Source organism: Monodon monoceros, unplaced genomic scaffold, assembly GCF_005190385.1.
Source record: "Monodon monoceros isolate NGI ecotype Baffin Bay Population unplaced genomic scaffold, NGI_Narwhal_1 Super_Scaffold_2, whole genome shotgun sequence".
Classification (NCBI taxonomy): Eukaryota; Metazoa; Chordata; class Mammalia; order Artiodactyla; family Monodontidae; genus Monodon; species Monodon monoceros.
Window position 1 is genome coordinate 62,265,954 of NW_021703776.1, and position 16,791 is coordinate 62,282,744.

General features: G+C 41.5%; 2 protein-coding genes across 3 annotated transcripts in view; one reads left to right on the forward strand and one right to left on the reverse strand.

Annotated features, from left to right (window-relative positions):
- The window catches only part of BMPER (BMP binding endothelial regulator), a 262,209-nt gene that overhangs the window by 52,161 nt on the left and 193,257 nt on the right, over positions 1-16,791 (forward strand). For both annotated transcript variants that reach the window (XM_029234380.1, XM_029234379.1), the window contains exon 4: positions 16,525-16,607. In XM_029234380.1, the coding sequence (XP_029090213.1) occupies positions 16,525-16,607 (83 nt within the window). The remainder of the gene's footprint in view (positions 1-16,524; positions 16,608-16,791) is intronic.
- LOC114902032 (non-histone chromosomal protein HMG-14-like) lies at positions 13,165-13,679 on the reverse strand. Its single transcript, XM_029234381.1, has 2 exons — positions 13,497-13,679; positions 13,165-13,290 (listed from the first exon to the last, which is right to left on the reverse strand). Exons 1-2 carry the CDS (start codon positions 13,677-13,679, stop codon positions 13,165-13,167), a joined length of 309 nt encoding a protein of 102 aa, XP_029090214.1.

The window sequence follows — 16,791 nt, forward strand, 5'->3', positions numbered from 1 at the left end:
GCTTTATAACAAAGTGAATCAGCTATACATATACATATATGTATATGCTTTGGGTCTTAGTTGCTGCGCGCAGGCTTTGTCTAGTTGCAGCGAGGGGGGCTACTCTTCGTTCCAGTGCACAGGCTTCTCATTGTGGTGGCTTCTCTTGTTGTGGAGCACGGGCTCTGGGCTCGCAGGCTCAGTAGTTGTGGAGCAGGGGCTTAGGTGCTCCGCGGCATGTGGGATCTTCCCGGACCAGGGCTCAAACCCATGTCCCCTGCATTGGGAGGTGGATTCTTAACTACTGCCCCACCAGGGAAGTCCCTGGAATTCATCTTTGGAAATGACTTCTAGTGACGTTTTCCTGCCCACATTGGAAAACCAAGCTTATGACTTCACAGGACAGTCTCTCCAGGTTTTTCTTCTTTTTCTGTTTTTGCTCAGTATGAGCTCAACATAGTTCTTTCTTCTTCGTCTGGTGAGAAGCAATGGGTGTTGGCTATTTGACAATGGAGTGCTGGGGGTAGTATGGCTGCTGCAATACTGATTCAGCCTAGAGGTAGAAGCACTCCTAAATTAAGAAGTATTTATGGTAAGACCAGATCAAATGCAGGGATGATGGGTGATGTGGCTCACATTAAAAAGTTGTTGCAAGCATTTTGTCCTTAATGCATTGCATATTTCCTTTATTGAATTGAGTATATTAAAAGTTTGAAAGCATATTTTATCGAATAGAAGCCTAATTCATTTCTGGCTTATCGAATCTGTTCTATTACCTTAACATCTATGCCAGATATTTTATGTATTACAATACTGTAAAGTCATGAGACTGGTCCTGTGAGCCACAGTTTCATCTACTTTATAGTCCTCAATAAACACATAAATTAGAAACCCAAGTAAGTCACATGGAGCTTGTGTTTTCCTTTATACTGGTGAACTGAGTTGAATTTACAAGTCATCTGTACTTATCTGATGTTTCTGTGTATGTAGGATTTTATTCACAAAAGCATCAAAAATTAGGTTAAATAGCTTTCTATCACTTCTTTTTCTATTGTTGATTATTTCATTTCAATTATATGGTTAATTCATAATTGGAAAACAAAACAAAAAAGCTATGGAAAAGACTGTTGTGTCCAGGGGACACACGCCACTCCTTAAGAGCTCCGTTCGTAGGTCTGAGTCTTTCTCTTGGGATTGAGGAAATGGTTTGAATACAAAACTCCCATTAGCTAAAAATAAGCAAAATTGCCAGCAGCATTCATGGTAGGTACAGCCTTGAAGAGTAATAAAAGCCTGTTTTATTTATTTATTTATTATTTTATTATTATTTTTTATTGGAGTATAATTGGTTTACAATGGTATGTTAGTTTCAGCTTCACAACAAAATGAATCAGTTATATATATACATATGTTCCCATATCTCTTACCGCTTCCGTCTCCCTCCCTCCCACCCTCCCTATCCCACCCCTCCAGGCGGTCACAAAGCACCGAGCTGATCTCCCTGTGCTATACGGCTGCTTCCCACTAGCTATCTACCTTTCGTTTGGTAGTGTATATATGTCCATGCCTCTCTCTCGCTTTGTCACAGTTTACCCTTCCCCCTCCCCATATCCTCAAGTCCATTCTCTAGTAAGTCTGTGTCTTTATTCCTGTTTCACCACTAGGTTCATCATGACATTTTTTTTTTCTTAAATTCCATATATATGTGTTAGCATACGGTATTTGTCTCTCTCTTTCTGACTTACTTCACTCTGTATGACAGACCCTAGGTCTATCCACCTCATTACAAATAGCTCAATTTCGTTTCTTTTTAAGGCTGAGTAATATTCCATTGTATATATGTGCCACATCTTCTTTATCCATTCATCCAATGATGGACACTTAGGTTGTTTCCATCTCCGGGCTATTGTAAATAGAGCTGCAATGAACATTTTGGTACATGACTCTTTTTGAATTATGGTTTTCTCAGGGTATATGCCCAGTAGTGGGATTGCTGGGTCATATGGTAGTTCTATTTTTAGTTTTTTAAGGAACCTCCATACTGTTCTCCACAGTGGCTGTATCAATTTACATTCCCACCAACAGTGTAAGAGGGTTCCCTTTTCTCCACACCCTCTCCAGCATTTATTGTTTCTAGATTTTTTGTTGATGGCCATTCTGACTGGTGTGAGATGATATCTCATTGTAGTTTTGATTTGCATTTCTCTAATGATTAGTGATGTTGAGCATTTTTTCATGTGTTTGTTGGCAGTCTGTATATCTTCTTTGGAGAAATGTCTATTTAGGTGTTCTGCCCATTTTTGGATTGGGTTGTTTGTTTTTTTGTTATTGAGCTGCCTGGGCTGCTTATAAATTTTGGAGATTAATCCTTTGTCAGTTGCTTCATTTGCAAATATTTTCTCCCATTCTGAGTGTTGTCTTTTGGTCTTGTTTATGGTTTCCTTTGCTGTGCAAAAGCTTTGAAGTTTCATTAGGTCCCATTTATTTTTGTTTTTATTTCCATTTCTCTAGGAGGTGGGTCAAAAAGGACCTTGCTGTGATTTATGTCACAGAGTGTCCTGCCTATGTTTTCCTCTAAGAGTTTGATAGTTTCTGGCCTTACATTTAGGTCTTTAATCCATTTTGAGCTTATTTTTGTGTATGGTGTTAGGGAGTGATCTAATCTCATACTTTTACATGTAGCTGTCCAGTTTTCCCAGCACCACTTATTGAAGAGGCTGTCCTTTCTCCACTGTACATTCCTGCCACCTTTATCAAAGATAAGGTGACCATATGTGCGTGGGTTTATCTCTGGCCTTTCTATCCTGTTCCATTGATCTATATTTCTGTTTTTGTGCCAGTACCATACTGTCTTGATTACTCTAGCTTTGTAGTATAGTCTGAAGTCAGGAAGCCTGATTCCTCCAGCTCCGTTTTTCATTCTCAAGATTGCTTTGGCTATTCGGGGTCTTTTGTGTTTCCATACAAATTGTGAAATTCTTTGTTCTAGTTCTGTGAAAAATGTCAGTGGTAGTTTGATAGGGATTGCACTGAATCTGTAGATTGCTTTGGGTAGTAGAGTCATTTTCACAGTGTTGATTCTTCCAATCCAAGAACATGGTATATCTCTCCATCTATTTGTATCATCTTCAATTTCTTTCATCAGTGTCTTATAATTTTCTGCATACAGGTCTTTTGTCTCCTTAGGTAGGTTTATTCCTAGATATTTTATTCTTTTTGTTGCAATGGTAAATGGGAGTGTTTTCTTGATTTCACTTTCAGATTTTTCATCCTTAGTGTATAGGAATGCCAGAGATTTCTGTGCATTAATTTTGTATCCTGCTACTTTACCAGATTCATTGATTAGCTCTAGTAGTTTTCTGGTAGCATCTTTAGGATTCTCTATGTATAGTATCATGTCACCTGCAAACAGTGACAGCTTTACTTCTTCTTTTCCGATTTGGATTCCTTTTATTTCCTTTTCTTCTCTGATTGCTGTGGCTAAAACTTCCAAAACTATGTTGAATAAGAGTGGTGAGAGTGGGCAACCTTGTCTTGTTCCTGATCTTAGTGGAAATGCTTTCAGTTTTTCACCATTGAGGACGATGTTGGCTGTGGGTTTGTCATATACGGCCTTTATTATATTGAGGAAACTTCCCTCTATGCCTACTTTCTGCAGGGTTTTTATCATAAATGGGTGTTGAATTTTGTCAAAAGCTTTCTCTGCATCTATTGAGATGATCATATGGTTTTTCTCCTTCAATTTGTTAATATGGTGTATCACGTTGATTGATTTGCGTATATTGAAGAATCCTTGCATTCGTGGAATAAACCCCACTTGATCATGGTGTATGATCCGTTTAATGTGCTGTTGGAATCTGTTTGCTAGTATTTTGTTGAGGATTTTTGCATGTATGTTCATCAGTGAAATTGGCCTGTAGTTTTCTTTCTTTGTGACATCCTTGTCTGGTTTTGGTATCAGGGTGATGGTGGCCTCGTAGAATGAGTTGGGGAGTGTTCCTCCCTCTGCTATATTTTGGAAGAGTTTGAGAAGGATAGGTGATACCTCTTCCCTAAATGTTTGATAGAATTCGCCTGTGAAGCCATCTGGTCCTGGGCTTTTGTTTGTTGGAAGATTTTTAATCACAGTTTCAATTTCAGTGCTTGTGATTGGTCTGTTCATATTTTCTATTTCTTCCTGATTCAGTCTTGGCAGGTTGTGCCTTTCTAAGAATTTGTCCATTTCTTCCAGGTTGTCCATTTTATTGGCATAGAGTTGCTTGTAGTACTCTCTCATGATCTTTTGTATTTCTGCAGCGTCAGTTGTTACTTCTCCTTTTTCATTTCTAATTCTATTGATTTTTTTTCTTGATTTTTTTCTATCTCTTTTTTTCTTGATGAGTCTGGCTAATGGTTTATCAATTTTGTTTATCCTTTCAAAGAACCAGCTTTTAGTTTTATTGATCTTTGCTATCGTTTCCTTCATTTCTTTTTCATTTCTTTCTGATCTGATTTTTATGATTTCTTTCCTTCTGGTAGCTTTGGGGTTTTTTTTGTTCTTCTTTCTCTAATTGCTTTAGGTGCAAAGTTAGGTTGTTTATTCGAGATGTTTCCTGTTTCTTAAGGTAGGATTGTATTGCTATAAACTTCCCTCTTAGAACTGCTTTTGCTGCATCCCATAGATTTTGAGTTGTCATGTCTCCATTGTCATTTGTTTCTAGGTATTTTTTGATTTCCTCTTTGATTTCTTCAGTGATCACTTCGTTATTAAGTAGTGTATTGTTTAGCCTCCATGTGTTTGTATTTTTTGCAGACCTTTTCCTGTAATTGACATCTAGTCTCATAGCGTTGTGGTCGGAAAAGATACTTGATACAATTTCAATTTTCTTAAATTTACCAAGGCTTGATTTGTGACCCTAGATATGATCTATCCTGGAGAATGTTCTATGAGCACTTGAGAAAAATGTGTATTCTGTTGTTTTTGGATGGAATGTCCTATAAATATCAATTAAGTCCATCTTGTTTAATGTATCATTTAAAGCTTGTGTTTCCTTATTTATTTTCATTTTGGATGATCTGTCCATTGGTGAAAGTGGGGTGTTAAAAGTCCCCTACTATGAATGTGTTACTATCGATTTCGCCTTTTATGGCTGTTAGTATTTGCCTTATGTATTGAGGTGCTCCTACATTGGGTGCATAAATATTTACAATTGTTATATCTTCTTCTTGGATCGATCCCTTGATCATTATGTAGTGTCCTTCTTTGTCTCTTCTAATAGTCTTTATTTTAAAGTCTATTTTGTCTGATATGAGAATTGCTACTCCAGCTTTCTTTTGGTTTCCATTTGCATGAAATACCTTTTCCCATCCCCTTACTTTCAGTCTCTATGTGTCTCTAGGTCTGAAGTGGGTCTCTTGTATACAGCAAATATATGCGTCTTGTTTTTGTATCCATTCGGCCAATCTGTGTCTTTTGGTGGGAGCATTTAGGCCATTTACATTTAAGGTAATTATCAATATGTATGTTCCCATTCCCATTTTCTTAATTGTTTTGGGTTTGTTATTGTAGGTCTTTTCCTTCTCTTGTGTTTCTTGCCTAGAGAAGTTCCTTTAGCAGTTGTTACAGAGCTGGTTTGGTGGTGCTGAACTCTCTCAGCTTTTGCTTGTCTGTAAAGGTTTTAATTTCTCCATCAAATCTGAATGAGATCCTTGCTGGGTAGAGTAATCTTGGTTGCAGGTTTTTCTCCTTCATCATTTTCAATATGTCCTGCCACTCCCTTCTGGCTTGCAGAGTTTCTGCTGAAAGATCAGCTGTTAACCTTATGGGGATTCCCTTGTGTGTTATTTGTTGTTTTTCCCTTGCTGCTTTTAATATGTTTTCTTTGTATTTAATTTTTGACAGTTGGATTAATATGTGTCTTGCCATATTTCTCCTTGGACTTATCCTGTATGGGACTCTCTGTGCTTCCTGGACTTGATTAACTATTTCCTTTCCCATATTAGGGAAGTTTTCAACTATAATCTCTTCAAGTATTTTCTCAGTCCCTTTCTTTTTCTCTTCTTCTTCTGGAACCCCTATAATTCGAATGTTGGTGCGTTTAATGTTGTCCCAGAGGTCTCTGAGACTGTCCTCAGTTCTTTTCATTCTTTTTTCTTTATTCTGCTCTGGATTAGTTATTTCCACTATTTTATCTTCCAGGTCACTTCTCCGTTCTTCTGCCTCAGTTATTCTGCTATTGATCCCATCTAGAGTATTTTTCATTTCATTTATTGTGTTGTTCATCATTGTTTGTTTCGTCTTTAGTTCTTCTAGGTCCTTGTTAACTGTTTCTTGCATTTTGTCCATTCTACTTCCAAGATTTCGGATCATCCTTACTATCATTATTCTGAATTCTTTTTCAGGTAGACTGCCTATTTCCTCTTCATTTGTTAGGTCTGGTGCGTTTTTATCTTGCTCCTTCATCTGCTGTGTGTTTTTCTGTCTTTTCATTTTGCTTATCTTACTGTGTTTGGGGTCTCCTTTTTGCAGGCTGAAGGTTCGTAGTTCCTGTTGTTTTTGGTGTCTGTCCCCAGTGGCTAAGGTTGGTCCAGTGGGTTGTGTAGGCTTCCTGGTGGAGGGTACTAGTGCCTGTGTTCTGGTGGATGAGGCTGGATCTTGTCTTTCTGGTGGGCAGGTCCACGTCTGGTGGTGTGTTTTGGGGTGTCTGTAGACTTATTATGATTTTGGGCAGCCTCTCTGCTAATGGGTGGGGTTGTGTTCCTGTCTTGTTAGTTGTTTGGCATAGGATGTCCAGCACTGTAGCTTGCTGGTCGTCGAGTGAAGCTGGGTGCTGGCATTGAGATGGAGATCTCTGGGAGATTTTCGCTGTTTGATATTATGTGCAGCTGGGAGGCCTCTTGTGGACCAGTGTCCTGAAGTTGTCTCTCCCACCTCAGAGGCACAGCACTAACTCCTGGCTGCAGCACCAAGAGCCTTTCATCCACACGGCTCAGAAGAAAAGGGAGAAAAAGTAGAAAGAAGGAATTAGTAGAAGTAGAAAGAAAGAAAGGAGGGAGGGAGGGAGGGAGCAAGGAAGGAAGGAAAAAAAAGAAAGAAGACAAAGTAAAATAAAATAAAGATAAAATATAATGAAGTTATTAAAATAAAAAAAAATAAGTATTAAGAGGAAAAAACCCCCCAAAAAACGGATGGATAGAACCCGGAACAAATGGTGGAAGCAAAGCTATACAGACAAAATCTCACACAGAAGCATACACATACACACAAAAAAAGGAAAAGGGGAAAGAATAATAAATCTTGCTCTCAAAGTCCACCTCCTTAATTTGGGATGATTCGTTGTCTATTCCTGTATTCCACAGATACAGGGTACATCAAGTTGATTGTGGAGCTTTAATCCGCTGCACCTGAGGCTGCAGGGAGAGATTTCCCTTTCTCTTCTTTGTTCTCACAGCTCCCGGGACTCAGCTTTGGATTTGGCCCCGCCTCTGCGTGTAGGTCGCCGGAGGGCGTCTGTTCTTTGCTCAGACAGGACGGGTTTAAAGGAGCCGCTGATTCGGAGGCTCTGGCTCGCTCAGGCCGGGGGGTAGGGAGGGTTACGTAGGGCGGGGCGAGCCTGCGGCGGCAGAGGCCGGCGTGACGTTGCACCAGCCTGAGGCGCGCCGTGTGCGTTCTCCCGGGGAAGTTGTCCCTGGATCCTGGGACCCTGGAAGCGGCGGGCTGCACAGGCTCCCCGGAAGGGGGGTGTGGATAGTGACCTGTGTTCGCACACAGGCTTCTTGGTGGCGGCAGCAGCGGCCTTAGCGTCTCATGTCTGTCTCTGCGGTCCGCACCTTTAGCCGCGGCTCGCGCCCGTCTCTGGAGCTCCTTTAAGCAGCGCTCTTAATCCCCTCTCCTCGCGCACCAGGAAATAAAGAGGGAAGAAAAAGTCTCTTGCCTCTTCGGCAGGTCCAGACTTTTCCCCGGACTCCCTCCCGGCTAGCCGCGGTGCACTAACGCCCTGCAGGCTGTGTTCACGCCGCCAACACCAGTCCTCTCCCGGCGCTCCGACTGAAGCCCGAGCCTCAGCTCCCAGCCCCGCTCACCCCGGCGGGTGAGCAGACAAGCCTCTCGGCTGGTGAGTGCCGGTCGGCCCTGATCCTCTGTGTGGGAATCTCTCCGCTTTGCCCTCCGCACCCCTGTTGCTGTGCTCTCCTCCGCGGCTTCGAAGCTTCCCCCCCTCCGCCACCCGCAGTCTCCGCCCGCGAAGGGGCTTCCTAATGTGTGGACACTTTTCCTCCTTCACAGCTCCCTCCCGCTGGTGCAGGACCCGTCCCTATCCTTTTGTCTCTGTTTATTCTTTTTTCTTTTGCCCTACCCAGGTACGTGGGGGGTTTCTTGCCTTTTGGGAGGTCTGAGGTCTTCTGCCAGCGTTCAGTAGGTGTTCTGTAGGAGTTGTTCCACGTGTAGATGTATTTCTGATGTATCTGTGGGGAGGAAGGTGATCTCCGCATCTTACTCTTTCGCCATCTTCCCGGAAGTCCCCAAGAGCCTGTTTTAAATGAACTCCTAAGGACACAACTTAAGCCCTAGAATGGCTAGTCAGGTTTTATGTTTATCCCTTTTGATTATACTTCCGTATATTCCTGGAGAACAGTGTCCAAAAAAATGGTTCATTAAAAAATTGTATTGGGCTGGGGTAATCTGGGGCTTATTGACCAAGTCTAGGGGGGTGGGGCTGCCCGATCAGGTGGCCCAGAAACAGCAAAGATTGGCAGACCTGTCTTCTCTGCTTCCCTGTACCATGTGGCATGAACCGATTTCAAAGACCATACGGTTGGTTTCATTTAAATAAATATGGCAGTTTGCATGCTACTTCCCCCCACCCCCCATAAAACAAGACAAAAATAAACCAGTAACTTGGAGCATCAAAGTTGATTTTGGAAAGAAAAGGCACCCTCCTGAAAATTAACTTAAAATGAGGTGTGCACAGTATGGGAAGAGGGGACCGAGAAGGTGTTGATATGTTTCTCATTTCTGAGGGTCAGTAGGTGCTGGTGTGCTCAAGGACTTTCCTTCATTGTGTTCAGCCCTAGCTGACCTGGTCCATGGGGGACTGCGGATGGGGGTCGGTGTTAGAAGAGACAGACTTTGGCATCTGAGTTGCTCCAGGAAAACTTTGCTGTTTCTGGAGGTGGAATAGTGAATTGAACTAGTCTACCTGCCAAAAGAGGAGACAGGACGTCCAAGGAATGTCATTCTTTCTCCATTTCTTTTTCCCTGTGTTTTGCAGGAATAGCTGCAAATATTGGTGCTTACTATTTATTATTAATGAAATGAAACATTGATTCAGTACTTGCGGCACACAAAGTATTGTAAATGACCTAGAACAGGTGTTTGAAAGGACAAGACTTCTTGGAGTAGGAGCACAAGAGCACACCCTCAGTGGGGAAGTTTCCAAGAAGGCTTCCTAGAGGCTGTGACCTTGAGTTGAATCTTGAAAGAGGAGTTAGCCAGGCAAAGAAGGAGAGCCTGGGTGACCTTTGTGTCCTTGTGGGGATGATGGAGTTGGAGGGAATGGAGGAGATCTGGGTTTTTCAGGACAGGACCAGCATTTGCGAAATCATAGGATGAGATTATCCGGCCATATTTGGGAGAATTCTAAGTGCAGCATGTCTGCAGTGTGGGGAGTTTGGGAGCAGCAGCAAAGAGAATAAATAAGTGAGTCAAGGCCAGACCTGAGAGTTGTATATGTTAAGAAGTTTGAATTTTATAGTAAAGTTCAGTGGTTTTCCATCCTGGCTGCCCATTAGATTCCTCTTCCACTTCCTACCACCAGAGACTCTGATCCTACTGGTCTAGAGAAGAGAACTTGGGGATAGTTACCAGTATACACTTCAGCCGGGTTGAGAACCATCAGTCATTGATAGAGTTCAAGTATGTGAATGAGATACTAAGACCTGGATTTGAAAGAGCGCACACTGGTAACAGTGCAGGAGGATGCCTGAAAAAGGACCCTGTCCCAGCCAGAAGCAGTAAGCCTGTTGTAATAGTCCAGGTGAGGAACAACCAGCAGCTTAGTTGAGGCAGGAGTGGAGGGAATGGAAAGATAATTGGAAGAGAACATCTGGAAAGTGGGGGGAGGAGGGAGCAGGGTTGGGGGGGAGTGATGGAAAAAGGAAAATGTGGTCAGAAAATGTGGTCTTGCCACAGAGAAGTCTTATAAGATAATAAGATAAGGGTTGAGTGTCCCCTTGGATTGGGCACGTGTAGGCAGCTGCAGCCCAAGAGAGTGACGTTTCAGTGAGATGATAGAGGCAGAAGCCGGATAGCCTTGGTTGAAGAACTTGAACCTATTTAAAGAAGTATTCGAGTTCATTAGGATCAGGGAAAGGTGGATAATCCCTGGGACCTAGATGGAGTTGCAGGAATGAAGGGAAAACACTGGAAAGGTAGGTTGGGGCCATGTTGTGAGGCCCTTGGGTGCCAGGGGTTAAGTTATTGGTAACGATAAGATGCAGTTCTCTGCTCTTAGGCTAAATGTTAACTTGAAAAAAGAGAGGATTAAGACTAGAAGGGTGAGACTGGGTGGAGCTAAGGCTTATTAGATGGCCAATGCTATCTTTTTTATGGTCCTGATGATTTTTAATAGCTATTTTAACAACAGAATGATGAAAATGTGTAGTATTCTGTCTCCCTTGGCATAATGTGGCTGCTGAAAAAGGTCACAGTTAATAGGAAAAGTGAGTTTTACTGCTTAATTGTGGATTCAATTTGTTTGTGTGCTTCCTGTTTCCATTGCCGAGTTGACCAGTTGACTAGTTAACTAGGCCAAGCGTCTCTGCAAGAGTGTCTGTTTAAAAAAGTGCTCTGAAATTCTTCCCCACCCTGAAAATATTTAATATAAAAAGTTGAAATAAATGTACAAGTGACGTGTAGCTAGTTTAGGCTTGTTTTTGTATTATTTTAGTTTTGTATAGAAGAATCATTTGTGGCTACATATGATGGTTTAGCTCAAGGTTTCCCAGCCTTGGCACAGTTGACATTGTGAGCTGATTGATTCTTTGTTGGGCATTGTGGAGTGTTTAGCAGCACCCCTGGCCTCTGTGAACTAGAGACATGTAAGCATCTTTATCCCCAACCTGTGACATCTGAAAATATCTCCCAACATTACAAAAAGTTCTCTGGGTGGGGAATTGGAGGGGGAAGGCAAAATCACTCTAGATTGAGAGCTACTGGTTTAAATATATTACAGGGATTTAACCAGAAAATAACCACTTCTTCCTGCTACAGTATGGATGGTTTTCATGATGCTCGTGGAATCTAAAAAGCTTTTTATCACCCGAAGAGAACTAGTGAATGTTTATAAATTCCCTTGTCGAAAGTTTATTTAAAAATATTTAAAGATAAAGGAAAAGTGACTTTACTGGTTGCCTAACCATTTCCCTGCCTGCCCAGCTTACCCACTTTTTCATTTAGTTCCTGGATCTGCTATCATTTAATTTTATAAGGACAGAGTTGATTCCCCCACCCCCGCCCCGCCCCGGGCCATGAAGTCCTCAATGCAAAGGATATTATGAATTAGAAAGTGTCCAAATAATTCTGCCAATTTAGACCTGTATGTGAAAATGAGGATTTCATACAGGACCAGGTTCTAGTGTTAGTTTCACACCAAATGCCTTCTCACTTTGAGTAAGCCACTTTAATCTTTTTTGTGCAAATTTTCTTACATGTAAATGAAAGAGAGAAAGTAGATTATCTGCAAGTTTGCTTCTAGTTCTAAATATCTAAGATTGAAATCTTTTGATTGTTTCTTTGGGTTGCTCCTCCACCCCATGACACATCCCTCAATGCAGTGCAACCCAAAATGTGCTCTGCAGGTCACCAATGGTCCAGAAACGACGGTGCCGGTCTACAATGAGAAAAGTACAGAATCGGAGAGTAAGCAACTAGAAATGTTTATCATGATTCTACAAAGTAATTCTATACCTGTTACATATAATAATAAAAATTTATATTTTGCCTTAATCTTTTAAATTTAATTTTTATAGTAATCTATTATTATTATTTTATAAATTTATTTTTGGCTGCGTTGGGTCTTCGTTGCTGCGCGTGGGTGGGGGCTACTCTTCGTTGCGGTGCGTGGGCTTCTCATTGTGGTGGCTTCTCGTTGCGGAGCACGGGCTCTAGGCATGTGGGCTTCAGTAGTTGTGGCTCACAGGCTCAGTAGTTGTGGCTCGCGGGCTCCAGAGCACAGGCTCAGTAGTTGTGGCGCACAGGCTTAGTTGCTCCTAGGCATGTAGGATCTTCCCAGACCAGGGATCAAACCCGTGTACCCTGCATTGGCAGGTGAATTCTTAACCACTGCACCACCAGCGAAGTCCTATTATATGTATATTTTTTTTCATGTGCTTCAAGAAATTCTTTCATAATTGAGATTTTATTGGTTGTTTTGAGGGTCTGTGCACAGACATTTCAATTTGTACACAATTCTCAACATACGTACCAAAAACCTAAAAAATCATATAGTTGTGATTCTTTTCTGAACAGTTATTCCAGTGACTTTCCAGCTTAAAATCTGGGGGCAAATTTTCCTTCACAGGATATCAAGTACCAATATCTTCAAATATTGATATGCTGTTACATTGTAAGTCCCACTAATTCACAATTTAATATCATATACACTACATACTCAAATTGTCAGTTGTTCACAGCACATTAACAGTTACTAGAAGAACTGGATTACCACGACCTAAGATGTTACAGAGTGCACAAAATTCTGCCCAGGAGAGCCAAGATCAAGGGGTGAGTGGTTTGCTTTAGGAGACAATTCTACCAAAAACAACGTGGGAAGAGAAGTAATTTAAAGTGTTTAAGACATTAAATGCACAACTGACTCCAAACTGCCATTTAGTGTGCTTTGTATTATAGGATAGAAAAGCTACCCTCCATCTGTGGAATGTTAAGCTGACACCCAAGACAATCAAAGCCTCCCATATTCAATATCCCACTATTTTCTGGTTGTACCAAAAAATAAACAACCAGCAAATGATTTCACCTCTTATAAAAAAGCATTTACACTTAAAAAATGGGATGAGGTGGGATTCCTTCCTTTTTAAAAATGTTTCTAGAGCTACTAAAAAACTTGCATTTACAAAATTGATAAAAATATTCCTCTGGGTTGTACAAGAAGGGAAACAGGGACCACTGATAGGACCAGGTGTGTGATATTAATCAGACTTGGCTTCTTTCTCTCCTGCTTCATCAGAAGCTGGGCTCTCCTCATTTTTAGTTTCTCCATTTTCTGCAGGTAAGTCTTCTTTAGTCTCTTGGTTAGCCACTTCAGCCTGCTTTCCCTTTGCGCCCCTTTTCCCTTTTTTTTTTTTTTTTTTTTTGGCAGTACGCGGGCCTCTCACTGTTGTGGCCTCTCCCATTGCGGAGCGCAGGCTCAGCAGTCACGGCTCACGGGCCCAGCCACTCCGCGGCATGTGGGATCCTCCCGGACCAGGGCACAAACCGGTGTCCGCTGCATCGGCAGGCAGACTCTCAACCACTGCGCCACCAGGGAAGCCCCCCTTTTCCCTTTTGTTTGCACTTTTTTGTCGGAAGATTTATCCTTTCCTGCCGCCTTTTTTGGCTTCCTTTCCACTTTTTCAGGAGCCGGTTTAGCTGACAACCTCGCCGATCTCCTCTTGGGCTCCTCCTTCGCCGCCCCCTTGGTGGAGCTGAACTTCCTCTTGGGCATCGTGGCGGCGGGGCGGGCGCGTGCCGGGTGCGTGCTGGGTGCCTGCGGGCCGCGGCGCGCCGAGAGCCTCCGCGAAGCTGGGCTGCCTGGCCGCTGCCGCTCCTCCCAACGCCCGAGCTGCTCACTATTATATTTTATGAAAGTATGGCCCACATTGGATTGAAAAAACAAAAGAAAAACAAACCTTTCACTAGAGATGGTTTGAGAAACACTGCCTCAATGTATGATGGAAAATTTGCTTTGCCTCTTTTTCTACCCTGGCCAATAATAGTTATTTAATATATTCCTCCTCTGGAGTTTCAATGAAAAGAGGGACAAGATATTGCCTGTCTGCCCTATTAACAGCATAAAATTGGTGGTAAATAGATTTTATTATAAAGAAATTTGCCTTACAGAGAATAAGAAGTAAGTCTGGAGTAAATCTGAGGTTCCCTTTGATTGTGTGTATATGTGAGTCTTCACACAGCTCATGTTAGTGTCTTGCATTAAGATGTTTATCTTAGAACATGAACCCAAAGAGCAGTGAAAATGTCCTTTCTAAAATTATCTTATCCCCAAGAATCTCTTACATATGAAATCTACTAGGATGCTTTGTCTATTGGAGTCTCCAAAACCAATCAATGCTGTTGAGGGTAGGTAAGGTATGGATTATACTTTTGAAAGAGGTTAACGCCTATATTTTTGAGTCTATTCATTCATTCAGACTCATCCGGCATTTGGGAAAATCTATTGTATGGACTCAGGTGTGGTAGACTGACATGTCGACAAGGGCCGTTAAGCAATGAAACTCATCATAATTTGACCTGGGTCTTTATATGTTAAACTGTGGTGGAGGAGCCAGCCTTCCAGTTGAGTTATTTGAAGCAGAAAACATTGCTGGGTTCCCTGCATTGTGGACCACTGGTGCCAATACCTTTTACTCCATTTTGGGTGGAATAATCCGGAGAGGTCTGCCCTACTCCTAGAAGCCCTTTGCACATGGCCTGGCATTGTCTGGGAACAGTCTCTTGGCCTGCAGTTCCTGCCTGGTCTATATGGGCTTGTAGTGTACTTCCTCCAAAGTAAAAAAGGCAAGCTCTTTGCCTGCCCTATTAGCAGCATAAAAATCACTCTTTCTTTCAGTTCTTTTTTTAATCCAGAGGCTGAAAATATATAACATATTTGGAAACTCCACTGGCAGACTTGGCAGGCATTTCATATTTACTTGGACTTAACGTGAATTGGATTTGGTCCTCTGATTTCCCCACCTCCATCTCTCGGAACAAGTTATTTATTAACCGAGTAAGTCTGTGGTAGTGGATCAGACATGCGCATGGCACGTCTTTTGTAAGTGCGTTTGTTCCGTAAGATTTATGCTAGCCCAAATTATTTTATACTTGTTTTCATTGTTGAAAATTTACTGTGTTCATTCTGGGTTTGGCATAAGTATTTGTAGTGTGCTAGGCGTTCCTGTGGTTGAACATTTTATCGCTGTAACACTTCATGCAAAGGAAATTAAAAAATATAGAGTGAAAGCATTTCCCTAATATGGTTCCAATCAGCTGTGTACTTTAGTAATTTGATTTGTAGGAACTAGAGAGAAGAGTGTTACTGAGCTCTTTTCAGTCATTCATAATTCTCTGGGAATTCAGATCATGGTTCCAAGTTTATGAAAACATCTATTGAAATCTTAAGTCCTTTGTTTTTCTGTTTGTATTGAGGTTGTTTTTTTGTTTTGTTTTGTTTTGTTTTTTTATTACCACTGCAGTATCTAAAAGAATTCAGAGAAGGAAGTGAGTCTCCTCTTTGTATCTTGGACAAGAAAAACTGATGTGAACTGAGGTTGATTGGCTTGGCAGAAGTCAATCACTGGTACAGAGGGGCAGGCCCTTTTATTTCTGCATTATCCCATGTGTGTGTTCCTGCTGCTGTACTCTTTGGGCTAAGCAGTTGGGCTATAATTGGTAAATCCCATTTGCCTGGTGTGCTCCTAATAATCTATTGTGCAATTACTAGTGGCATAGCCAGGTGCATCTTCCCGGAAAATGTAACTCACGAGGTGGAGGATGTTATTTGGGCCAACTAATTCAAGATCTAGGTTGTGATCCTTGCATCATTATTTCTTTGGCTCTTTCTACAGAGACTTAAACTTGTTTCCTTTTCTGAGAATCTCTGGCCTTTGACTTCTGTTTTTGCCAATGAATAAGCATGACTTCTGTTTTGGCTAGTGAATTAACATGTGATAATGCATATATTGTTAGTTTCAGATTTCCTTAATCTAGTTCATACCTAAAAGTAAAATCAAAGTGAAATATGAAATCATAGCTCTTAGAGCTTGGAGGCAAGGCTTGGAAGGTTTCATCTGTTGAAGACAGTAGTAGCTTGTCAGGAGTCTTATATGGGTATAGAATTTTGCAATCATTTCCTATATTTTAATTTTTTGCTTTTATTTCTTACCATGTTTTACATTTCCCTCTTGACCTTCAGCAATCTTAAGTTCATGTATTCTTGTGTAAAGTCCCCTTTCACAGTGGTGTTTTGAGCCCTGGCCCTCCTCATACTTGACTAGGCATAAATAAAGTCACGAGGTTATGCATTTTGGCCAAGAGAGTTCATCAATCAGTGGTTTTCCATTTGAAAATATAGTCTGTGAGGTTAATCTTTTCAGTAGTCAAAGAATTAATGTAAGCGAAAGCTAGGTGGATATTCAGCAGTCTTAGTTGTGTTTGGAGGAAAATAGCCAAGGAGCATGGTGGTTCCTATGATCGCTAGTTCTGGCTTAGAAGACATAACTTCTTTTGCTTCAAAGATAAAGGAAACCCACATTCATTCTTGGCCTTTCTTCCTGCTTCTGTGTTTCATCTAGGTTGTACCTATGAAGGAAGTACCTATAACAGCTCCTTCAAATGGCAGAGTCCTGCTGAAGCCTGTGTCCTGCGCCAGTGCCAGGTAAAGTCCACCTATTTTACTCTCCAGTGACAAGAAATCCATAAAGTCCTCTTCAGAAAACCTTTTCAGATATCACAGAACAAAACTCCAAAGAAAAAAGCAAAACAAAAATGAGAAACAAATGAAAAACCAACTGTATCCTTGTCCAAATTTATTGTGACTGTCACCATAACAAGACAGTTAC